The following is a 26714-nucleotide window of genomic DNA, read 5'->3' as shown; positions in this document are numbered from 1 at the left end:
TTGTAAAACATTCTTTGCAATCCCAAAGTACAGCAGAGATGGGGAACATGTGGCCTTCAGGTTTTTGTTGGACTGCACTTTCCATCAGTCCTCACCATTGGCTGCACTGGCTAGAGCTGATGTGAGCTACAGTCCGTGTCTGGAGGACCACATGTTCACATTTCTGGTATAGAGAACTATGAAGCTTTCAGTAGCAAGGCTGTGTCTGTTTGTCTGTTTATAACCCACAAAACCCAAACGGTTGTGCGCAAATGTTTATTTGCCTCGAGTGTTTGATTAAGGGCATTTGTATTGATATGCTGTGTGTGTATATGCCTATACATTAAATTGGTGGTATAAAATTAAAATAAAGCTAATTTGATTGCTGTACCTAGAGCGTTGACATTTTATGTGATGGATTTAAAATGAAGATAACTGATGCTTTTTGCTTTTAAACTTCTTTAGTCCCCCCCCCCCTCTAATATGGCTGCCAGTAGACTGAAGGGGGCATGTAGCTCCCAAAGAAAGTAAGATGGAGAATGTTGGAAACAGGGACAGTGAGTGATATGTGTGTTAGGGCAAAAGATTCCACACTGAAGGCATTTATTGCACTCAGCTTCCCTTATTTGAAATCCATTGATTGCCACTGAGATTACAACTCTTTGTGCTAGTTCAGCTTTAGCAGTAACAGTTTGTTTCTATGCCTAAATCAAAGTGCTTCTTTTAACCTTTTAGACCCCAGGTTGTCTGGGAGCAGACGGTTTCTTTAAATATGAGCCTTACTGCATTGTGATAGCATCTGGAACCCTGTTGATTCTCCTTCCTGCTGTTTGTAGTATGGCACACAGGTACATGAAGGACATTTTTCTCCTTCTTCATGGTTTCTGTGCCTCACACAAATGGATTTTTCACCTGTGCAGCAACCCTATCAGAATGTTCTAGAGCTGAGTAGGTTGGCTGGAACCCCATCACCTCCTGCATACCATGCATGTCCTAGCCCGCCAAGCTACCATTCCCTTAAGTTTCTTTTTGTCGGCCAAACAAGTCATTCCACTCGGTGTGCACTAGTGTTGATTAGTGTTTCTTTTTATTTCCTCTTTATTTTTCTTAATTCCTTCCATTTACCCTACTGTATCTCATTTCTTCTGCTCAAAAAACAAAACAAAACAAAACTGCAAAATAAATAAACCTTGTCAATACTTCACTGTCTCTCCCCTCTTTCTTCCTAAGGCATCTACTTTTACATTTAAAAGCTCCACCTCTTGTGAACACAATGTTTCTTTATCTGACGCTCATACTAAGTGTTTATATTGCCTAGATGAGGGTCATATCATCCAACATTGTCCCATTTGCCAGGGTTTTACAACTCAGGCTATAAAGAATTGGGCAACTCTCCTCCAGGTACATCTTCAAGTAGAAATCTCTTCAAGTTTCAGAGCAAGCAGCAACACATAAATTGCTTTCTACCACTTCTACAATTGCTGCCAAACTGTGGGAAAAGTTGGGGCCCATTTTCATACCAACAGCTGCCAATCCAGCACCACATTCTTCTGTATCAACTACTGCTATGTTTCAGCTAGGCATTCCAGCTTTATTCTCAATTACCCCAAAGTCTACAGCTGTACCAGTAGCTGGGACTTTGATCCCAATCATGTCTATCACCCATTGTTCCAGCAAAAATTCTAAGGCTGAGGTGGTTTCAGCAACTTCTCCTGAGATGTTGGGGCAGAAGAGGCACCACCTTTTGGAGGAGTTCAGATTGGTTTCTGAACCTAAGAAGAACATGGAGCATGTTGATCAGCCTGTGGTTGAAATTCCTGAATCATCATCCTCGTTTGACAGTTGACGATACAGCAACCATGAAGCTGCCCCATCTGTTGTCATTTCCACCTGTATCTGTACTCCCAATACTGACAGATGACCCAATTTATGCTGTCTCACCCTATGTTGGCTCCATTTGTTCTAGACCCCCAGTCGCATTCAAATGCCATTCTGGGCCGATCAGTGTCTTCTCCTTCATATCACCTGTTCCAACTTCCTGTCATGTCACCACCCAGTTGGTTGATGAGGGTGCTACCTAGATATGAAAAGTCCCCATTCTATTGGAAGAGATGGTACATCTCATTTTCACCACAGTATTATGTGGTATCTGGAGGATTTGCCATTTACTTCTTTTACATAGACTGATACTAGAGAGAACACTGAGATCAGGGCACCAAAATCATACTTCTCTCATTCTCTATTTTAAGAGATCAGTACCATGCTTTGGATGTTGACTGTCATTCCACTAGGTGATCTCTGTATTCTTGGTATCATAGTCAATCTCAGTCCCCTTCTGTTCTAGCTGAACCACCACATTCCATTCTCTAACTCCATCATAGCCCATTTTAATCTTCAGTCCTGAGTCAACAACCTTTGACTTTTCTTCACCTGCGTCTCCCACACCCTAGACATAGGGCCAGTACAGCTGACTTGGGGTATGGCGTGCGCACAGTGCATGCCTCCATGACACCTGGAAGCCAGCTTCAGGCCTCCCATCTGCTGGCATTTGGGCGCTGCAGCAGCATGGCGTTCATATGCTGCACACCACTGGAGTGCCTTAAAGCTGTGCTGGGGTGGGAAAAGCTGTCTTTTTGCCAGCGCAAAAAGGAGCGGCAATTTGCCACTTCTTTTTGGGCTGGCAAAAAGGCATATTGGGGTTGTGGCATGCAGTTATAGAGGGCCCAATCCAACTTTCTCAGGGACAGTCTGTTTCTCCCCTTAGTTCCCAGGGCATTCTGTTTCCTCTCCAGAGGACAGGTTATTTGCAGATGTGCTTAGGATGGTGAAGACAATTGGCACAGATGTTACTGTTCCTCGAGCACCAGCAATAGCAGCTTCATGCACCAGTTCTGGATCCAGTCTTTCAGACTGTAGACCATCAAGCACCAACATCAGCAACAATCCCTTTGCTGCCAGCCCTTCAAGAGGTGATCAAGCAATCATGTATCAAGTCTCCATCTCTGTCTCTGGCTTCATTGCACTTGGAATATCTCTACAAGACTAAGCTGAACTAAGCTTATCTATCCACACCAAATTCAATTGTTGTTGAGCCATTGCAGACACCTCTGATTGGAATGGTATATAGTATGACATTTTCAGTAGGTATTTTTACTCAGCTGTCCTATCAAATTGAGTTGCCAATATGCAGCCATGCATGTCTGCATATCAGTGTTTTCTGTGGGACAAAGTGTTCATCCTTTCCTTACCTGATGACCAAAAGAAAATGGCTGTCCTGTTACAGAAAGAGGAATTATCCTTGGCAGCACAACAGATTCAGTTAACACAACATTCAGTTGACTGTGCTGCCAAAGTTATGTTCAAGGCTGTTACACTACAGCAGTGTGCCTGGATCTGTTCTGCAGGCCTTACTGAAGATATCAGGCACAGAACAGCAAACATACCATTTGATAGGGAAGAACTCTTCCGTTCTAAAACTGACTTGTCCATGAAACCTCTGATCAAAGCCAGAGTAATGACTCAGAAGATGGGGGTTCAGCCAGCAGCAACAGCACCACCACTGGATGTTCCACTCTTCCTGGAGATGCCAATCCTCTTAAGTTTTTATTCTGTTTGTAAGATGTCACCACAACCCAGTTCTCACTTCTCTGACCCTTTTCCATCCTGGACCCAAAACTATTTCACCATTATTCCACTTGGTGGAACATCACCACAGATTCTTGGGTTCTTACCATCATCTGTTTGGGTTATGCTGTAGAGTTCTCAAGTATTCTTCCCTTTGGCATATTGCACTCTGCCCCTCCAACCAGACCTCTGAGAGACAAGATTACTGCCCAGTGCATAAGGGATAGTTATTTATCTCTGTATTTCAGTGTTGTGAAGAGAAAGGGTAGTCTGTGTCCCATATTAGATCTTCATGGAGCCAACAACTGCATCTCACCATGAAAATTTAAAATGATCACATTTCAGTCCATCCCGCTGTTTGCTTCTGTAGATCTGGACCTCCTTCCCCATCGTAATCTGTCTACAGCATGACTAATTCCTCTGCTTTGCCATAAGAATGGATGTTTACCAATACAATTTCTTTCTGTTTGGCCTATCTACAGTATTGAAAGTTTTCACCAAATGCATGACACTGGTAATCTTCTTCCTCGGGACTTGAAGGATACCCTTACCTGGACGACTGGCCTTTTGGTGGCATCCTGCAAGCACAAAATCTAGATAGACATTCATCGGGCTCTCTCTCTCTCTGCTATAAGACCTGGGACTCAGTGTCAGCTCCAAGAAACCAACAAAATTGATAGACTTCATCAAGGCAGGGTTGGACTCGGTAGTAGGCAAAGCCTATTTTCTATTCAACAGGACAGAGGTTCTTCAACACAAGGTTCATTCTGTCCTATTGCACATGCAAAGGTAACTACAGTACTAACTTTCCAGAACTTCTTTGTTCTAGGTCCTGTAGGTTCTAGACCTTTGTTCTAGGTCAGGTGCTTTCAAGCACCTGAGAGATTATGAATTCTTACAATTGACCTTACCTTAGACAGTTCCCCTCTCTCTCTGTTGTGGTGGATGAATCTTCACAATCTTCAATCCAGTGTGCCATTTGATCTGAAGACATCACTGATGCATGAGTGACAGATTGGGGAGTGCATTATAGACATTTGACTGTACAGATTCATTAGTCCAGGGACAAAGCAAGTCTTCACATCAGCATTTTGGAGCTGTTAGCTCTTATCTAAGCATTTGAAAAGTTGCTTAGAGAGAAAGTCGTGGTAACATTGGACAACAGTACTATGGTTTGCTATATCAACATACAAAATGGTACTCCACAAGTTTGCTCTACCTCATCATTCATTTCTGGAGCATGTGACAAAGGAGATTCAACCCATAGCTATTTACATTGCCAGCACAGACAATGTCCTTTCAAACTCACTCAGCTGAACTCTCTCTTGGCAAGCATCTAAGTCGATAAGCACAACTTTAGGCATTCCTCAGATCAATCTATTTGTCAAAACAACAACCAAGAAGTTTGACGACTTTTTGCTACAGGGAAGTGGTCAGAAGAGGTTCTGTGGGAGACACATTCTTGTTCCTTTGGTGAAAGGGTCTACCTCTTTCCTCCGTTCACTCTTCTGGAGAAAGTAATTGCGAACCGATGCAAGGATAGATACTGTACAATATTAATCACACTATACTGAAGCAGGCAATGATGGTTTGCCACCAAACTCTGCATATCCTGGGATTGCCACATGGTTCTTCATCCAAAACTAGATCTGCTCAGTCATTCCAACTTTCATGTACTCCACTTGGAAGTTCTGGTGTTGAAATTGTCAGTATGGAGGATAAAATTAAATTCTTCTTCGTGGTCTCTGCGAATCACACAAATGGGTTTATTCTGCGCCTGCGCAGCAATCCTCGGAAACTTCTAGAATCTCTAGGCAGAAAGTAATGTATCTTTCTGCAACTTTTTGGCGGTAGCCCCGCCCACCCGTATATAAGGCCCCTGGTGGCCCGCTCTTCCTCAGTTCCTTCATTCCGCCGCGCTAAGCAGCTCGAGGAACTTCGCTAGCTTTTGCTTGCTCTTCTACTTGGAATCTCTGGCTTTGACCTTTTGGAAATTCACTGACCATTCTTTCGGACTTCCCTTGGACGGACGACTTCTCATTTTGGCTTGACTCGGACTGGTAACGGACTTTCTTACCATGGCCTCTTTCAAGCAATGCACTAAGTGCGGGGTTAAAATTCCCAGAGCCGATGGCCACGACAAGTGTGTCCTCTGCCTGGGCGAGACACACATCCAGGGCACTTGTGTCCACCGCAAGGCCATGTCCGCCCAAGCCCTCAAGAATCGGGATCGGACTCTCAAGGCCGCCCTCTATGAGAGGGTTCTCAATCAGCCGGGTGGCTCTGGAGCTTCTGGGGAAGTGGATGCCCCCAAGGCCCCTAAGACAAAAGGGGAAAAACTCTCCCACCGGGACAAGAAGCGGGCTCGCTCGTCCTCGCCTCCGGCCAAAAGCCGCCGTAAGGGGCCCCCAAGCACGGTCTCAGTGCCTCCGCCTGAATCGAGGCCAGTACCGTCGACTTCGCCTGTTCTTGAGCCGGTGAACACCCGGACTCCGTCTATACCGGCCCCTTCCCGGACAGTGCCGCTCAAACCCAGAGTCCTGCTCACTAGTCACCTCTCTGTACCGGCGGACAGCCTACAGATTGTGCATGTGGACTCTGAATCGGAGGGAGAGCTTCAGGACTCCTATGCTCCATTCTCCCCTCAGAGGCTGAGGTCAAGATCTCCCTCACCTCCACCAAAGAGACGGCCGCGCTCTGCCTCACAGGACCGGGCCTCCCTAGGTACTGAGGCCGACGAGGCTCTGGCTGTACCTACAGATCATGATCAGGACCTCTTCCAGGCATTCCCGGATCTCGTCCACAACCAGCGCACGGGACAGTACCTCATCCCGGTTGACCCGTCCCGCCTGCGCCGGGACCTCCGTGCTCACGCTTTAGCCCGTACCCCGGATGGTGACACCTCCCGCCGGGACGACCTCGGGACATCCTATCCTCTCATCAGGCTACGAAGCCCATCCCCTTCGGGGTCCGGCTCGGGCTCTCCTCGTTCCGTATCCCCCGCTTCAGACGAGGATGCCCCGTTTGTGCCTCAAGGCCCCTCCGTCCCTTCACCTACGGATGACGTTCGGGCATTTGCAGACAGAATCATACGGATGGCTGACGCCCTCAAGCTAGAGGTCGCCCACCCCGAGGACGATGCTCTCGACCCGGTGGAAATGAGGATCCACGGTTTGGCTCCAGCTCCACCGGCCCTGGCTTACCTCCCGTCCCTGGAGAAGATCGCTAAGCGTTCTTGGGACGCCCCAGCCACCATCCCGTCAACTTCACGCCGGATTGAGAACCTCTACCGGGTTACTCCATCTGCGCCCTCCTGGCTATCTCACCATCCCAAGCTGAATTCGGCTATAGTGGAAGGGGCCCAGTCTACCTTCGCCCTCAAAACCTCGTCCTCGCCCGTCGACAAGGACAGTAAAAAGTTAGACGGCCTGGCTAAGAAATTTTACGCCTCTGCGGCCCTGGACTTGAAAATTGCTAACTATGTGGCTTGCATGGGGGCCTACGTTCAGCACCTGGTGGAGAAGATGGATCCCACCATTTCTGACTTGCCAGACGACAGGAGACGCATGATGGCGGCTCTCAGGAACGAGATCCACCTGATGGCTGGACAGCAGATCATCTCTGCCAGGCACTCCACGGACTGTGCGTCTAAGGTCCTCTCTGGATCCATAGCTCTCCGCCGCTATGCATGGTTCGGGTCCTCAGACCTCACCCCCCAGGCTAAGGCGGCTATTGAAGACATGCCCTTCGACAATTCGGGGCTCTTCAACAGAGAGACGGACGAGAAGCTCAGCTTCAGGTACCGGATGAAGACCGCCGCTAGAAAACACGGTATGTCCTCCGTACTGTCCAAATCCCCTCGTCAGAGGTACCCTGGTCAGCGCCCCTGGCACCCAGGAGGCCAGTACCTTTTCCAGCCCCAGGACCGTCCTTACCAACAGGACAATAATCCTCAGGGCCGATCCTCCAGGTCACCTGCTCCCCCATCTGACGGCTGCCAATCTTCCCAACCCAGGTACCAACAAGGGTACAGGAAGAAGGATGGCCGGGGCAAGAGGAGGTTCTGATGTGATTCCACGCACATCGTCACCACCAGGCTGAGCCCTTTCTTCAACAACTGGGCCGCCATCACTACAGACTCTTGGGCACTTAACATCGTCTGTAGGGGTTATGCCCTAGAGTTCTCTGAGCTCCCACCAACTGGAGCCTTTATTTCAACCGTGCCCTCGGACACCCTTCTCGACGAAGTGCGCGCTCTTCTGCACAAAGGCGCCATTGAACCGGTCCATCCCTCCCAGTTCAAGCGCTGCTTCTTTTCCAGGTACTTCACTGTACCGAAAAGAGACTCTGGCCTTAGACCAATAATGGATCTTCGAACCCTCAATGACTATTGTCTACAAGAAATTCAGGATGGTAACCCTTGCTTCTATTTTACCACTCCTGCAGGAAGGCCACTGGTTTGTGACGCTGGACTTGAAAGATGCCTACTTTCACATAGCTATCCTGGAAGACCATCGCAGATTCCTCGCCTTTGCCGTGGGACATCAGGCGTATCAGTACAAGGTCCTTCCCTTTGGTCTTTCTACAGCTCCAAGAGTTTTCACCAAATGCATGGCACCCGTAGTGGCATACCTGCGTCAAAAGGGCATTACAGTCTTCCCATACCTGGACGACTGGCTCCTCACAGTACCCTCAAGGGACATGCTACTCAAGCAGTTGGAATTTGCCTTATCCCTACTTCAAGCACTGGGACTACAGGTCAACTTCGACAAGTCCACCTTGACCCCTACCAAGCAGATAGACTTTATAGGGGCAACATTGGACTCCCTGCAGATGAGGGCATACCTTCCAAGAACAAGGCGTCTTCGGGCCCATGCAGTACAAACCGCCATGGGACATTTAGCCTCCACCACTTTTGTCACGCCGTGGGCCAGACTGCGTCTAAGGCCCATTCAATCTTGGTTCCTATCCGTGTTCGACTCGGTCCGACACGCACCTACCAAGCTTCTCACCATCCCCAGGACTGTACAGAGGTCTCTACGATGGTGGCTCCAACCCGACAACGTCTGTGTGGGGATGCCATTCCTTACCCCCCCCCCCCAGCCGGACATCTCTCTGACCACGGACGCCTCCCTACAAGGATGGGGCGCCCACACGCTGGACCTTACAATAAAAGACAAATGGTCACCGGCAGAAGCTTCCTTCCACATCAACATCTTAGAAATGCTTGCCGTGGAGAAAGCACTCAGAGCCTTCCAGTCGGTCCTCGCTGGGAAGGTGGTACTCCTTCTCACCGACAACACCACCGTTATGTACTACCTCAACAAACAAGGAGGTACAAAGTCGAGGACTTTGTTGTTAGCCACCATCCGCATCTGGGAATGGTGCATAGCACAAAAAGTTCTTCTACAGAGCATCCACCTGCCCGGCGACCAGAACGACCTGGCAGATCATCTCAGCAGGTCACCCTCCACTTCCCACGAGTGGAGATTGCACCCAGAGGTAGTCTCCCTGCTCTTCAACCAGTGGGGAACTCCCCTCCTCGACCTCTTCGCCTCCCGGCTCAACGCTCACACCGCGAGATTTTGCTCACGGTACAGAGACCCAAGATCGGAAGGGGACGCCTTCCAGATCAAATGGACTCAAGGACTCCTTTATGCCTTTCCTCCATTTCCCCTCATCACTCGAGTCTTCTCGAAGATGCTGGCCGACCACACGGATGCAATTCTGATAACTCCGTGGTGGCCCAGACAACCTTGGTTTGCTCTGCTCCTGCAACGAGCACAGGACTATCTCCGCCTCGAGCACCGGCCCGACCTCCTCTCGCTCCACGGCGGACGAGTTCACCATCCCGAGATGCAATCTCTCCCATTGGTAGCATGGAGGATTCTATCCTGAGGACACTTCCATCCGGTGTACAGGATATCATCAGGGCAGCTCACAGACCATCCACACGGAGGTCCTATGCCTACAAATGGGATAGGTTCCTAACCTTTTTACAATCGAAGGACGTTCCACCATCCCGTGTCTCCATCCCTATGGTCCTGGACTTTCTCATGTCCTTGGCGGACGCAGGACTTTCTTTGAGTTCTATCAAGTGCTACCTGTCGGTTATCTCATCTCACTACCTATTTCAGGACAAGCCTTCCCTGTTTGGTGATCCTCTCATAAGGAGGTTCCTAAAGGGATTTAACAATTTGCATCCACCGATTCTAGACCCTACGCCACAGTGGAGTCTAGATACTGTCCTGGCACATTTGGTGTTCAAGCCCTTTGAGCCCTTAGCTACCACGGACCTCAGACTCCTCACTTGGAAGACGGCCTTCCTGGTAGCTATCACCTCAGCCCATCGAGCTGGTGAACTGTGTGCTCTGAGGATGGACCAGCCTTTCCTCCGTTTCCATAAGGACAAGGTGGTGCTCCGTACAGACATTACTTTCTTGCCAAAGGTAGTGTCTGCTTTCCACATCAACCAGGACATTGTTTTGCCGACTCTGGCTCCTAATCCGACCACAGACTCTGAGCGTCAGCTCCATGCCCTGGATGTCCGCAGGGCGCTGGCATTCTATCTGGACAGGACATCTGCTTACAGGCGTTCGGAGAGACTTTTTGTGTGCTACTCCGAAGCCAAGAAGGGGCTGCCGGTGTCACCACTCCAAGTGGGTGGTCAGTACCATACACCTCTGCTACGAACTGGCTAGAAAGCCTCTGCCAGGTCGGGTTAGGGCCCATGAAACTAGGGCGGTAGCTGCATCCTCAGCCTTCTTGACGGGGATACCCCTTTTGAGGATGTGTGCAAGGCAGCTGTCTGGTCCCAGCCTTTGACATTCATTAAACATTACAGGCTGGATGCGAGGGCCAGGCATGAAGCAGCCTTTGGGAGGGCAGTGTTACTTTCTGCCATGCAATAGACCTGTGTACTGTTAATAAATAACACAGCTGTTTGGTTTACATACTTTATTGATATATGATTATTGGATATTGACACTCCCTCCTCCATTGACTATAGCTCGCTAGTCTAAACCCATTTGTGTGATTCGCAGAGACCACGAAGAAGAAGTACAGGTTGCTCACCTGTAGCTGTGTTTCTTCGAGTGGTCATCTGCGAATTCACACAAACCCGCCCATCCATCCCCTCAGTGTCTGCTCATTGACAACGCTTGTTGCCGCGCTGATTAGCGGCTCATTCGGAACTGAGGAAGAGTGGGCCACCAGGGGCCTTATATACGGGTGGGCGGGGCTACTGCCAAAAAGTTGCAGAAAGATACATTACTTTCTGCCTAGAGATTCTAGAAGTTCCCGGAGATTGCTGCGCAGGCGCAGAATAAACCCATTTGTGTGAATTCGCAGATGACCACTCGAAGAAACACAGCTACAGGTGAGCAACCTGTACTTCACCGAGGTTAGCAGCTACAGGTCTCTAGCAAAGGCTCCACAAAAAGGTCATATAGTTATAAATGGAGACACTTTTTTTCCATTTGCAGCTTCTCATTATGAGGAAAGGTATCAGCTTCAGTTTTAGTAATAGTGATTTTTTTTGTTGCATCTCTGAAATAGCAAGGTTTAGCATTTTTGACATTGAAAGTATACCATGCAGCCATTGTCATTAACAAGCTTGTATCTCAATCTGCAAATACTTTATTTACCAATCCAATGGTTTAAAAAAAAACATGAAAGGCTTATCATGTCTCTACCCACCTGTGTCATTTCCGATACCCCTGTGGTCACTTTTATTGGTCTTGTTGCAACTCATGAGTCATAGAATCATAGAGTTGGAAGAGACCACAAGGGCCATCCAGTCCAACCCCCTACCATGCAGGAAATCCAAATCAAAGCATCCCCGACAGATGGCCATCCAGCCTCTGTTTGAAGACCTCCAAGGAGGGAGACTCCACTACACTCCGAGGGAGTGTGTTCCACTGTCGAACAGCCCTTACAGTCAACTCTTAAAACTTCTGGCATTGGCACACAAGCCTCTCCTCACAGTGAACAGGGCTTCATTCTGGCTGCTTTCAGATTCAGTAAACAGATGTATCTTTTCAGATGCATCAGACCACCTGCCCTGGAGGTAGAGCAGACTTTGTAGACAGCAAGGAACTGCTGTTGTAACTCACTGATGCTTTCCCCAGCTGGACTGGACCTCTCCCTCTCCCCACCACAAAAACCATCAGAACTACATACCCTCTCAAAATCTTTTGGACTCCAACTCCCAAATAAGCAACTAGCATTGTTAATGGTAAGGAATTATGGAAATTATAGTTCAAAACATTTGAAGATCATTTGTCCATGTTGCAGGTAGCAAGTGTGAATGTGCTCTATTCACTTGGACCGACTTTGTACAAGGGAAGCATTTCAGTAAACTTTGTGCAAAAGAATGTGGAAGAATGGCTTGAGTTTCAGAGGCAACATGAGATATTTGGGAGTGTTGGGTACAACAGAAGTTTTTTTATGCAGGCTTGTTCTCAACATGTTGGAAAGATAAGTTTTTATTAACTTAAAATGCATTGAGTCTTTTTGTTAGATGTTTAACTTAATAGTGTAATTGATTTTAAATAGTTGGTTCTTATTACTAATCATAGGCTTTTTGAAACAAAATACTGCATGATGAGCTAAATAGTAGAATGACTTGGGGGGAAAGGTTTAATGCAGTAAATTATTGCATGTGAAATTTATGGAGGCTTTCCAAAAAAATTTTTAAAGGGCTTTTGAGGCATTATACAATATGAGCTCATAATTTTTTTTCCAAATTGTTGTCTTTGACATTGTAGAATATGGGTTATTGTGTGGCTAAAAAATCCAGCATTTAATCCTATCCTTGGTCATGAGAAACCTCAGCTGAGCTCCCTCTTTCACCACAGAGATCTTTGTGACCTCAGCAAATTACTAAGTGGTTGACTTCTTCCGCTTCAGAGGTGCAAATAGTTGTAAGAAAAACTATAATATTGAATGGCTAAAAGCACACACTCTGCATGGTAGTGTGACTTATTGGTGGGTAAGAATGTTTAGAACTTTTGCCTCTTAAAAATTCCAAGCCTTGAGAGCCCGCTTTTGTCAGCTATAGTATTCTCTGGAAAAATTTCTGTTTTATTTAGCTAGTGGCCTATGCTGACATTGGAAATTGGCTTAAAACTATTTTTCAGACTTCATTCATGTTCATGCGTGCACATATGTACCATATAGTTTGACGCCATATGCACTGTCTTCTCGTCGGTCTGTCTCTCTTGCTCTCTAGTGTATGTGTGTGTTGTTTTTAAGTACTGCTTGAAGTGATACAGATTACAAAGTGCAGATTATTATTCCTAAAAATGTCTTGAAATAATTGCAGTCTGAAGGAATTCCTTGTTGGTTCCTTGGAAAGATTTTAACTGGGAGCTATGTTGAGCCAGCAAGCTCCAGAAAATATTTTGTTTTGTTTAGGTTTCTGACTTTATCTTAAGGATTTGAACAAATGCAGTTATGGCATAAGGGCTTCACTACAAAGAGTGGCTCATATTGTGTACTGTGAACAGTAACTAGAGTAGTAGTTGAAAATGTGTAGTATATCAGTCACTGGCCTTCTGATCACAGAGTGGGCTTGTATGACTGTTGCATAGGAGTTACAGTGCATTGTCCATAAAATTGGATAGCTCCATGGACTAATAAAGGCTCTGTTTTAATGAAAGCGGTGGAAGCCATTTAACTTCGTATATAACATGTTTTGGGTCACAAAGAAACTGTATAATTTTATAGTAAAAATGGAGTAGAGATGGAGTACTAAATGGCCTTTGGTGGTCACAGGAAATATGCTCCAGCTTGTGTATTGTTACATACTATGTTAGTACACTGAAAGGCCAAATCCATATACCATAGGTGAAAATCATGAAGCCCTTTAGATATTGTTGAACTGCAACTCTGAGAATTCTTTAATTCAGTCCAACAGCATCCCACTCTGCCATGCACAGTAAAGCCAGTATTTCATGCATCTGATGAAATGAGATCTAGGTCCCTAAAGGCTTCTGCTGTTAATCTGGAAGTCACAGAAGAGTGCACTAGAGGTAGCATTCTTATTTGTTTTAATGTTGCATACTTGGAAAATTGTGAAGAAGAATTATAGTTTTGAGACTGTAGAAATGGGATGGCCACCAGTCATTCTTACAACAGGCATTGTTCTTCAAGTAGCCCTGCTGCGGCTGCTGCGGCTGCTGCTGCTCTTTTATGTCTTCAAGTAGTTTCTGACTTATGGTGATGAATTTCTTTTCTGTTACTGGATTTCTTTGGCAAGATTTGTTAAAGGGGTTTTGCCTTTGCCTGAGACTGAGAAAGTGTGGCTTGCCCAAGGTCACAGAATGTGGTTCCATAGCCTTATGGTTCGAACTCTGGTCTCCATAGACTTAGTCCAACACTAAAACTGTACCTTGCTGGCTCTCGACATTCTGTAGTGGTAATAAATCAGTACAGCCCTCTTAAACAAAATTATGTGATGTGAAGATGAGTAATGCCAATGCAAAACTGTCACTAATAAACAGCTGGAACTTGCCTAGTAATATTCCTGCTGCCCAAAATTAATTAAGAGTAGGGGTCAAATGACCATGAAATGCAGCCTGTATAGAAGAGTTCATTCAGATCAGCAGTGCCCACCTTTCTTTTCTCTTGCTGAATGTGTAAGCATGAGAGACAGAAGATCTGCCAATTGGGGGAGGGTCACTTCATGTATTTGTTAAACATCAAGTTTACATTACAGTAAGTTTGTTTGTCTTTATAGTGGCACAAGGTGTTTTGCTTTTTGGGGGGGGGTACAGACTCAGATCAAAACAAATTTTATTTGCCACAAAGCCAGTGGTCATTTCAGTTTATTACAAGTATAATGCATACCAACAAACACAACCAACATAAAAACACACTAATATCAATTATGTATCCAAATATAGTTACCATTCTCACAACTGTTACATATAAAAGTTGCTAGTCACAAGTTTGCAGAAGTATGAAAAGGCTGTAGAATAAAAAATTGGTGGCGACAGTGATACTCAAAGAGTCCCGTGGGATGACACACTCTTACCATGAACAGCAGAGTGAGATCCAGAAAGAGAAAAACAGAATAGGAAGTGGAATACTGTTTTTGGAAAGAATGGCTTGCTAGACCCCTTTAGAGGTGGATTCCTATTGGAAGGATGGATACATTGCAAAGTGTTATTCATGCCTTGGTTGTATTTGTTCTAATGGGAGTCAATTGCCCAGTTGTAGTTTTCTTTCTAGCATTCCATCATAGATGATAATATCCTACATGTTACATAGATGTATTATCCTATTATCTCTTAGATTGTACGCCATAGGCAGGCTTTCTCTTATATATTTATTGTTTTATGTACAGCGCTGTGAAAATCTACAGCACTATATAAATAATAATAATAATCACATTTGACTAATAATTCTTATATTTGACATATTGTTGATGGCGTTTGAGCTTCAGCATTCTGTGTACTTGGAAAGTCCGTTTTAAATGTAGTAAATTTTGGAGGAAGAAAACACATTTTAAAAGAGGGGCTATTTCAGGAGCATGCAACTTTTTTTTGTCAAGGAGCTGGTTTTTAATGTGTGAAGAGCTTTTGGGCATACTCTGGAAGTGGGGTGGAGTTGAAGATGTAGAGTAGCACCTAGGGCAATAGGAAGGGCCAAAACAAAGTAGTTAGGGCCAGTTGTAATTTTTACCAATTTGGATATTTTTCTGGCTTAGGAGTACACTCTAGTAAAATAGCTTACTAGCAACACACAGCTCAGATTAGAGCTAAGAGAAGAAGACAAATTTAGGTGGAGCTTCCTCAAAACTGGATTAGTGCACAGTGACTTTGACAAATGTAAATTCTACTCTCTTCTATTTCTAGTGGGAGCCAGTGTGGCAACTCAAGACTCCCAGGGTTCAATTCCCTGCTCAGCCATGAAACCAACTGTCTGGCCTTGGGCAAGTTACATGCGCTCAGGCTCAGAGGAGAGCAAAGGCAAACCTCTTTTCAACAAATCTTGACAAGAAAACCCCATGATAGGTTTGCCTTAGGGTCACCATAAGTCGGAAACAGCTTGAAGACACACAACAACAACTATTTTTAATTTTTAAATTGTGCTTGGGTTCTGCCTTGAGCCCATTGCATTTATTGGAATAAAATTTGTTTCAATTGAACTTTTCATTTTACTCAGCTTCTCCTTACATGTTGTTTAAACTGATGAACTCTACATTATGCGGAAATTTGAAAAGCATGGAGTGATTTCTTTTATTTACACACCTTAGAAAGAGAACTTTATAAACTGTTGATGAATTGCATTCTCTGATTCTGTACATGTAGACTCTCTATAGTGTGCATGTTGTTCACTGAAATCTCTGTGATGGGTATTGACCCTTGACTTGATGAATGTTTTGTAGATTTTGATGCAATTTAGTTTTCAGGTAGGTGCATTTAAGAGTTAAGCACAACACCGGAATAATAGCTACCATATGTTTGAAAAGTAATAGGTACCGTATGTTTGAAAGGTAATTAATATTGAATTACTGTAAATAAATACATTAATTATGAATAAAAATAAGTATACTCTTCGTTAATTTCAGGGGGAATCCATAAAATATTTCCTGGACAACTTGGATAAACTTGGAGAACCAGTAAGTTTACTCATTAATTTAAATGTTAAAGTACTACTACAAGCTGGAATGGAAATTTGATTTTTTTTATACTTGCAGATTTAATGGTTGAAGTTACCACATTGCAAAGTAAATGTGAAAGAACATGACAACATATTTCTTGTCTTGGTGGGGAATATCAGTGATAGGTTTATTTGAAGGACTTTTTTATTGTATACCTAGCATAACAATCCCCATTACCCCTCTCCTGCTAACTCCTTCACTGTTATACTGTCACCACTCCTCCTTTACATATATTAAAACCAGATAAAAACCCTTATAGGAAGAATCCAGTGGTGAACCTCGTTGATGTAAGGAACATATTATAGTGAAACTGGAGCACCACCATTATCCTGCTCCAGGCCCCTATTTGCTCCTAAGCCCACATCTGGAAGACTGGAACCAACCTCTGCAGTTGGTTTTTCAGCACAGGGCAAGGACAGAGAGATTCTTGCCTTTGTATTTAGCCCACTAATAATAAACATAGGGCCCGAACAGACAGGCCAAAATAAAGCTACTTCAAGTCACTTGGGAGGTATGCTGTTTAAATTATGCATGCGTTCTAAGAGTCTGAAAGCCGCGCCAAAGCCACGCTCCAGTCTTAAGGTGCACCTTCTGACCTCTTAAGATGCAAGTGTCATTTAAACAGCATACTTCCAAAGTGACCCGAAGCAGCTTTATTTTGGCCTGTCTGTTCTGGGCCATGGTGCTTTGAAATGCTTCTAATTCATACTTAAAATTTACAGAGCTGACATACTCCATATGAGTGGGCACACACTATTTTAGACTACTAATAATATGAGTAGTTGTTCTAGATGCCCCCAAGTTGGTGCCAGTTTGCTCAGTCGTCTTTCCTCAGTCCTTTCACTTTCTGCTTTCACAATGCACAGATTCTTCAATTATGATTTAATCAAGTGAATACCTAGTGAGACTTAAGAGTATAATAATTCATTCTCATTATTTTAATTTTTAATGTTGCACCTTAAATTTGGTTCAAGGCTTTTTAAAATGCTTACATAATGAAGGCTCAAGTGCTTATATCCTGAACTTCCTATGCCAGTTTATTCTGAGTTTCAGTAACATCTACAGTGATATTGTTAATGCCAGTATTTTTTTAAATCTCTCATAGGACTATCTTCCCTCTCAGCAAGATATTCTACTGGCACGAAGACCTACCAAAGGGATCCATGAGTACGATTTTGAGATTAAAAATGTTCCCTTCAAGATGGTTGATGTGGGTGGCCAAAGGTCAGAGCGAAAACGTTGGTTTGAATGCTTTGACAGTGTCACTTCAATACTATTCCTGGTTTCATCAAGTGAATTTGACCAGGTACTTATGGAGGATCGACTAACAAATCGCCTTACAGAATCTCTGAACATTTTTGAAACTATAGTCAACAATCGGGTTTTCAGCAATGTCTCTATCATTCTCTTCCTAAACAAGACAGACTTACTTGAGGAAAAAGTGCAAAAAGTGAGCATCAAGGACTACTTCCCAGATTTTGAAGGTGATCCTCATAACTTAACAGATGTCCAAAAATTCCTGGTGGATTGTTTTCGTACCAAACGCCGGGACCAGCAGCAGAAGCCATTATACCACCATTTCACCACTGCTATTAATACAGAAAATATCCGCCTTGTGTTTCGTGATGTCAAGGATACCATCCTTCATGACAACCTCAAGCAGCTCATGCTACAGTAATGGGCAAAAAGACTTTGGGTTAATAGTTTACAGCAGGAGTTGGGGGGAAACCGGTCTTGTTAGACCTCATTGAGTGTGGGTAAAGGCTGCTGCTGTTCAAGTTATTGCCAATTTCTCTTGAAATTAAGGCTTTAATTTTTTCCACTGTAACTTTCTTTTCAATCAGTTTTAATTTCTTAACAGACTTTTAAGAACTAACTCCCAAGTTTTAACCTTTTCCATCTTTTTCAGATTGATAAAAGCTTGTACTCCTGTAACATCTATTCATGTATAGACAATGTGGTTGAAAGAATTTACTTTGGAAATTCGCTAATGCGGTTTTGGCATTTGAAATTGTTACAGCAGAGACCTGATATAACTCTGGACTGCTCCCCAAGCTTGGCCAACCACTACCACTCATTCTGTGTGGGAAACAGCTCTCGTCTGCCCAATAGTTAAGGTGTACTTGAAGTTTACAGATGTGTTTATGCTTCCATGCCAATAGAGGGTGCTTACAAATGGTACCAGAAAGGAAAACAATTCTGGCCCACTCCCACTGAATATTTTAATCAAAGTGAATACTGTACAAATGATTGCTGATAGCTCTTACAGTTAGAGAAATCTATGCTTTTATAGTTTGATGCTAACATAGCTTAAAGCACACAACTGCTTTTAGCTTTTAAACGCCTGTCATTTTCTGTGAATAAGCCATTGTTGAAGAAAGCTCCTTTTTTTCTTTTGGTTTAGTTAGAACAGATATTGTAGTTGGGGTAATCAAGAAAGCCAAGCATGAGATTTGTTTCTGCTAAACAGTGACAGTATTTATAGCTGTCAGATGCAACTTGTTAAAGTAGTATGACAACACTGAGAGTGTACACAGCTGTAGTTGACACAGTGCTGGCCATTATATCAGAAAAAAGGGCAAAACTTGTTTTTAAAAAACAAAAAGCGCTGAATGATCTACAAATAACATATAATACTGCAAAAAACTGAAATGAAAAAAGGATAGCACATTTCACTTTGATTGCCACACATCTCAATAATTCAGCCTACAAACAAATACAGGTAATGAAAATAAAACAGAGGTGTTTTTTACTATTTTTCATCTCAGTTTTGAGGATGCTGGTGATATTTTGATTTCTCAGGAATTCGTTAAAAGCCCATACATTACTGGCTAGACATCCTAGTTTAACTGTAACTTTTATCACAGGTTTTGTAATACTATGCTTAAGAGATAACTTCTACAAAAGCAATTAGCACTTATGTCTGTTTTAATACTTTACTGCCATAAATATGTGAATGATTAACATGACCAGAGATTAGGAGCACAACTTCCTTTTTATTGCATGAATGTAGTACATTGCTAGGACTCTGAAATGCTTTGTGCTACTAGTAAGTAATCATTGTGGAAGGAAATCAGCAAAATGTCCATTATTTTGAAAACTACTTTAATTTTTGCCACATATTAGATGTGGGTAACATGAGAACTTTTGCAGACTAAGTGCTTTAATAGAATAGGCTTGGCTTTCTCAGCACTTCAGTGGACCTAATCCAATGCTAGTATATGCTGTACTGTAATTTAAAGCAGAACCTTTTTAACCTAAAGTGCCTGTTTTGTTTTCCTTGCAGTGTCCTTAACATGAATGCCAGTTTACCTGATAGTGGCCTTAGTTGGGAAAGAGGGAGCAAGCACTCCATTGCCAGAATAAAGCACACATAGCACAGAACTGATCATATTGCTAGGAAATGTATAAATGTCATCAGCAGATTTTTGAAGCTTCTAAAGGGAAACAGTATATATAGGGGTGTCATTTCTCCTGCACCTGAATTCTTTCAGAATTCTATCAAAAATTGTATATTAGAATGGGGTTAGACTTGCTGGGCTCCTGTCTACAAAGTAGTATATGAGTAAATAAAGTACCTGTTTTTAATCAGCTTCCCCACCAGGTTTAGCTAACAAATCAAGATATATGTAAAACTCTGTATATGAAGAAATAAGAATAAATGTTGACTCAGTTTTATAATAGGGTTTTATAATGTGAGTCAGATGTACCATTGTGTTCTAGAAAGATAGCTATAAAAAGACATGGCTTTGAGGAAAAAATGTATATGCAATCAGAGTGAAGGACATGCTGCATTGGACATGTAATCTCACATGTACATTTCCTCCTATGCTATTTTTTTTTAAATCAAAGCAGCTGTGGAATGGCCCAAATAGGATGAGATGGGCAGAAAAAAACTGCTTACATGTGCTGTGTTTAATTTACGTAATTATAATAAATCAGTGTTGACACACCATAAACCTTGAAACAGATTGTGGGTTTTGAGTAAGCAATGTCACAGACTACAGTTTATCACCACCCTACACAAGCTAGCCATCAGCATGTATAGAACAGGACACTTACGGTTTCTTTCCTTTCTGCTGTCCTGATATAAATCCCGGTCACAGAGGGTTCTAGGCTATAGGCCACCTATCTAGGAGTCTTGGAGTACATTGTGACATATTTTACAGTTGCCACTATGCAATGCTTTGAAGATGTTCTAGTGGTCCCTTATAGTGCAAAAAACAAAACAAAACTAAAAATAAGTATCTTGCTAAGAGGAGTGGCTTAGCCATCTAAATACACCCTAAGAATGTCAAAATCTACATTTTAAGTAGAAATAATGTTAAAACCTTGTATTTCAGATAATTTTCAAATTACAGTTGTTTCTTCATATCCACGGATTCATTACCCATGGAGTCAACCATCCTTGACTTGAAAATATTCCAAAAAGATACAAATTCCAAAAAGCAAGCCTTGATTTTGCCATTTTATATAAAGGTCACCATTTCACTATGCTATTGTATTTAATGGGAGTTGAGTAGCCACAGATCTTGGCATCCATGGGAGTCCTGGAACCAAAGCCCCAGTGAATACCAAGGGCCCACTGTATAGGCCTATTTTGCCAGATAAAGATTTTCTCTATCTTAAAACAATATTTTTTTTTTAAAAAAAGAAATATCTCTATGGTGTAAGAAAAACTTGGCCTATAATTTGGATTTGCAAAGTTCACGTTTTTTAATTTGAAAAAAGGCAAATTTATTTAAAAATTCCTCTCACTTATGTGTATGCACATTCTGTGTTTTAGTCTCATACTTTGTTTTCATAGCTCGGTATAAGCAGCTATGCCTCATTCCCAGACTTGCCTGTAAATATCACTCCAGTAAGAAGAAGCAGCTTTAAGGAACCCCAAATGTGAGGAGTCTTTGAGTCAAGGCAGGAATTTGTGGGTGACTGTGATGCTTCATGGGCACAGTCTCTTAAAATGTTTTTCTGTCAACATATGTTTTGTTGTCTTGTAAGATTATGTGAGAAAGTAACCTTAGGAAGCCTGGGTATCAAGGCAATGGCAGCCATTTTGTTTTTGAGCACTGATTAGATGTAGACAGTTGCTCACTAGTGAACTGCTTTATAAGCTTTTCTTTATTTGATGGTACCACAAGACGGACATCTCTAAAATCAGACTTTTAAGAATTACACAGCGTTGTAATAGTGCCATTTGCAGTCTTCTGATGTACTTGAAAGCAAATAATTGTGTTATTTAAAACAGCTTCCCCATTTAATAGCACCAGTCAGAGCTTATGTTCTATAAAGCCTTTCTCTAAAATACATATTTTGTAAAAACATCACCAAACCCTTAATTAAATCAAGATTTGTATTAGCTTTGTATAAATGTGGGGTGTTTTGCAGCTTTACATTTTTTATATGTATAACTTTTATAACTTTTCCAGGGACTAAGAGAATCTTCTACGTACTTGTAAATTTCCCCCTTGCCTTGGTTCAGCATTGGCAATAAATTATTTCTAAAGACGTTTTTAAAGGCATAATTTTAAAATGGTTTGATTTACTAATAGATGAAAGCTTCCTTTAGTTGTACATTGTTCTCTGTACATAATTTCCAAGTGTTCCAACCATTAATATTGCCTTATGTAAAGTAATTTACTGACAGTAAATAAACAATCTACATTCTCACTGCCTATATAGAGTTTATATTTTTGTGCTTTTGAATTTTTTTTTTCCTTGAGAAAACATTTAATTTGCAGTGCAGTGAGTTTTGGTCTTTCCCTAACTTTGAAACTGCAATTAAAATGCTAATCTGTATGCCAAGTTTCATTTTATGGGTAGAACTGCTTTAACTCTTTCTGTTGCAAAAACCAAAGAAGCAACTTTATGCACAGTGGATTAAATCCATCTTCTGCTGATCAAAGTTTCTTCCCCACCCATGCAGCTGTTGGATTTCCTAGTCCTCCAGAGTTGGTTTTGGTAGCCCATAAAGTTAAAAGAAATGTTTTTATGTCATACAATTCTGAAGAAAAAAAACAGATATAAAAAGTTGGAAACTCTCACATTAAAATCTTGAAATGATTTTGTTATATAGTATGACCCTTGTATCCGCAGGCCTGGTACCCGTGGTTTCACTTACCCACATCTGAGGAAATAGGTTCTTTTTATGCATTTTCTAGGTCATCCAGTACAATTCTATGCTTCTGGTGGAGGTTGACCATAAAGTTGTGCTGTCTAGAACCTAGAAATGCCTAAAGAATTTTGCAGAGTCTTCAGATTTTGTTATGGCTGAAACTGTGTTGTTGAGTGAAATTTTACATTAGAGTTGCGGTAGTTAAGGGTAGTAGCATGGAAGTAAAATAAGGAATTTCCTAGTTTTTCATGGAAAGAAATTATCATTCATTAATTGTGAACTTGATATTCTGTGGCCCAGGTCATTTTTGTAAACATGGTTGCTGGATCTTGTAATCAGCAGTTGGATCTTATAATCAAGATCTTGTAATCAGTTTCTCCAAGCACTTGCCTTTAAAAAAAGCAAATTTAATTACTAGTGCAATAAAAACTTTAAGTTAAACCAGTCTATCTAACAAGAAAGAACGAATGTAGTGTTTTGGTTTAAGTGTTGGATTGTGACTAGAGACCAAAGTTCAAATCGCTGCTCAGCCATAGAAACTCACTGGTTGACTTTGGGCAAGTCACGTTTTCTCAGCCTCAAAGGAAGGCAAAGGTAAACCTCCTCTGAACAAATCTTGCCAAATAGAAACATGATAGGGTTGCCATAAGTCAGAAACAACTTGAAGACACAACAATTTAACAGAAACACTTTTCTAGTTAATACTACTACTACTGCCAAAAAGCAACTTTTAACCACTTAATTTATTGTAGTTTACTTTCAAGATAACATTGCATCATAAGAGTTACTCTGACTTGTGCTAGTGCAAAATTGTCCAAAATAAATAACCATTTGTAGTTTATGGCTTTATCACTACCTATGAAGGGATACTTTTTTCAAGTAACAATTTGCACAATAATTGGCAAAAGAACATTTTGAACAACTTGTAAACCAATTTGTATTAGGAAAGAGCTTTATAATCTGTTGGAATGTATCCATGTGACTGATCTGAAGTGTTCCTCTCCTCCCCATCAGCCCAGTATATGTTCAGTTAAATTTCTTAAGTCTTCCTTCCTCTACAGAAGTAGCTTTGAGACTGCACTAATAAGTAGAGAAAAATGAAAGAGAAACACTTGTTTGAAGTTTAAACAAAGGTCTCTCTGGACTAGTCTCACTGGGGTTGTATGCTCCTCCTTCCACTCAAAATTAGTTGAACAAGCTCCAGCTTCTTGCAGACAAATTTGGCTAATATAAAAATCATCACAGATTGACACATTGACTACTCTGCAAAATTTCCTCCAACAATAGCATTTATTTTTGTTTTTATTTACATGTTTGCATAAGATTTATTATGTCAGGTGCTTTTGTTAATTAAAAAAAGGATGAGCGAGGCTGCCAAGAGTTTTTTCTTGCAAGATGTATTCCCAACTTGTCTTTTTAAATAAAATATCTTAAATGCATGCTAGAGCTACATAAGGAAGGTTCTCAGTTATATGCCATCATACTTCTATATAACAAAGGCCCGAAATGCATGGGCCAAAAGAATGGCTTCCAGCTGCTTTGGGAGCATGGCGTTCAGATAACACACGCCCCCAAAGTGGACAGAAGGCACTCCAATGCTACGATCCAGTGCTTTGGACCAGATCAAAAAGGAACTGATTAAATCTGGCTCCTGGAGGTGGCCAGCTTGGGACTGCAGTGGCGGCCCGCTTTGGAAGTTGGCCATATGGTTGCCATGGTCTCAGTATGATTGCTGTCTGATCATGGCTGGAGAGGCCTAGCCCTCCTGGCAGACCATCTGCTTCACCCCAAAGAAAAGAAGAAAACCAACCAGGTTTATTATTATTAATAATAATAATAAATTTTCTTATATCCAACCTTTCTCCCAATATAGGGACTCAAGGTGGTGATCCTATACAATCTGACCAAATGGATAGTTATAACAATGCTTGCAGCATTTTAAAGAATGAACCTACTAGTAGACTTATATGTGGACATTCGGTCTACTTGTCTTCATATACGGTCTTCACTTACCCATGGGACTCAACCATTGATATTTTTTGAGTAAGCCGATGTTGCCCTTCAGTCTCCAGCTTGCGCTCTGTGCTAGTCATCCAATTTCACTCCACTGCAGGGTAAGACAAGGCACAAGGCTGAATGCACATTAGCCCTACACAGATTAATGATTTCCCAAGTCATGCTCCTAGGCCCTATTAGGAAGTAACTGCCCCTTAAATTAAATACATGTTTTATTTCCCCATGACTAGAGCAGTTCTGTAATTATTGTACTTTATCCTGCTAAATTCATAGACATAACTGTGTTAGTCTGGGATCTTGTAGCACTTTTGAGACTATCTGAATGAAAGAAGCTGGTAGTATGAGCTTTAAGTAGACTGAAACCTACAAAAGCGCATGCTACCAGTTTCTTTCAGTTAGTCTCAAAGGTGATACAGGATCCCTTTGTACTCTTATCCTGCTAAAGTTAGCCAGTGTTGAGAGAAATGCAAGGCACAAGTTACATGCCTGTACTTGAGGAGTGGCGTGGGTCGAGTTCAGTAATTTAATTTTCTACACACACACACACACACACACTAAAATAATTACCACTGCCAGTGTGGCATAGGTGGTTTGAGTGCTGGATTATGACTCTTGAGACCAGGGTTCGATTCCCCACTTGGCCTTGAAACACACTGGGTGATTTTGGGCAAGTCACAGTCTCAGAAAGGTAATGAAAAACCTCTATAAACAAATCTTGCCAAGAACACCCCATGACAGGGTCACCATAAGTCACACCTCGAAGGTACACAACAACATGCATACACACAGAGAAACTTTTCAGCCACAAAGGTTCTGAGTGGCTTGTTGTGTGCCTTCAAGTCGTTTCCAACATATGGTGACCCCTGAAGTGAAACTACCTTGAGGTGAAACTATCTTCACAAGTTTCTTCAGAAGGAGTTTGTCATTGCCCTCTTGTGAGGCTGAGAGTGACTTGCCCAAGGTAATCCAGGATTTGAACCCTGGTCTCCAGAGTCTATCACTCAAATGATTACACCATGCTGGCTCTCAGAGCGGCTTACACATTGTTAATTCAACAGCTCCCTGTCCCCAGGCTAATAATAGCTAGCCAAAGGGATCCAGTGTGGATAGTTTTATCAGATAACCATGTTAATCTGTCAAGCATAAAAAGAAAATGGGAAATGGGAAAAATGGATCTAAGTAGGAGCTTTAAGGAAGCTGGACTGTGAAATAAAGAGTCCTGGCAGTTAAAGTGGTGTCAACTGCTTTTGTTTTGCAGTGTGGATACATGTATTTCGGCAGGAGTCGTTGTGGATCTCAGTCCACTTCAACACACTAATGGAGAACTATGCATTGACATGGGGCTGTTCTCTTTGGTTTCTGTACTGTGAGGCGGAGTGCTGGTTATTTACCGCGAGCCAATGTCCAGAAAAAGACAGTCCCACTATGCCTGCTATCCCTGCGCAGGGTAACCAGACATCCTCCTTTCCCAGGACATGTCCTCCATTTCAACCTTTTCTGTGTAGAGGGATCTTGTAGCACCTTTGAGACTCACTGCAAGAAAGAAGTTGGTAGCAGGAGCTTTCGTAGACTTCAGTCTATTTCCTTCACTAAAAGCATCTGAGGAAGTAGGCTGAAGTCTAGGAAAGCTCCTGCTACCAACTTCTTTCTTTCAGTGAGTCTCAAAGGTGCTACAAGATCTCTTTACATACTGATTTTACAGACCAACACGGTTATATCTTTGATTTCAATCTTGTGTGGGAGCTACTCCAAAATGCCCTCCCTTTTGAGCATGACTGAGATGCATGACTTTATATTTCTATGAGTGTTTTGAGCTTTTATTTGTTTGTCTCCTGCATTCTCCTTGAATGCCCTACATTTTACAATGCCTCAGCCTCCCTGGCGCTTAGGGTGACCAGATGTCATAACAACAAAGGAGGACAAGGCACCACAAAATGTAGGACATCCAAGAGACAGGTAGGACATTACAAAATAAAAAGCCCAAAACACTAATAGAAATACAAATCCATGCTTCTTAATCATGCTCAAAATGGAGGGCATCAGGGGCATTTTGGGATGCCTCCTGGGCAGGACACTGAAATGGAGGGTGCGTCCTGGAAAAGGAGTGCGCCTTGTCACCCTGGTGAGGAAAAACACAGCAGTGGCACAAGATTAAGCATTTTCACTTCTGGATCTGCAGCATCCAGTCTAAAGACTGTTTGCTCTCTGAGGCTGCATCTGCACTGCAGAAATAATCCAGTCTGACACCGCTTTAACTGCCTTGTAGCTTTGTGGGACATTTCAGCCTCTTCAGTCAGAGAGCTCTAGGAG

At 42.6% G+C, this 26714-nt stretch overlaps 2 protein-coding genes across 2 annotated transcripts in view; both read left to right on the top strand.

Annotated features, from left to right (window-relative positions):
• The window catches only part of GNA13 (G protein subunit alpha 13), a 47430-nt gene extending 26518 nt beyond the window's left edge, over positions 1-20912 (top strand). The window contains exons 3-4 of the mRNA XM_042449729.1: positions 16181-16231; positions 17379-20912. Coding sequence (XP_042305663.1) covers positions 16181-16231; positions 17379-17951 — 624 coding nt within the window. The 3' untranslated portion in view covers positions 17952-20912. The remainder of the gene's footprint in view (positions 1-16180; positions 16232-17378) is intronic.
• The window catches only part of MAP2K6 (mitogen-activated protein kinase kinase 6), a 1063669-nt gene that overhangs the window by 78772 nt on the left and 958183 nt on the right, over positions 1-26714 (top strand). The window lies entirely within an intron of this gene.

Source organism: Sceloporus undulatus, chromosome 2 (genome assembly GCF_019175285.1).
Source record: "Sceloporus undulatus isolate JIND9_A2432 ecotype Alabama chromosome 2, SceUnd_v1.1, whole genome shotgun sequence".
Lineage (NCBI taxonomy): Eukaryota > Metazoa > Chordata > Lepidosauria > Squamata > Phrynosomatidae > Sceloporus > Sceloporus undulatus.
The sequence above is the reverse complement of the archived record's forward strand: the minus strand, read 5'-3'. Positions and strand labels throughout refer to the sequence as shown.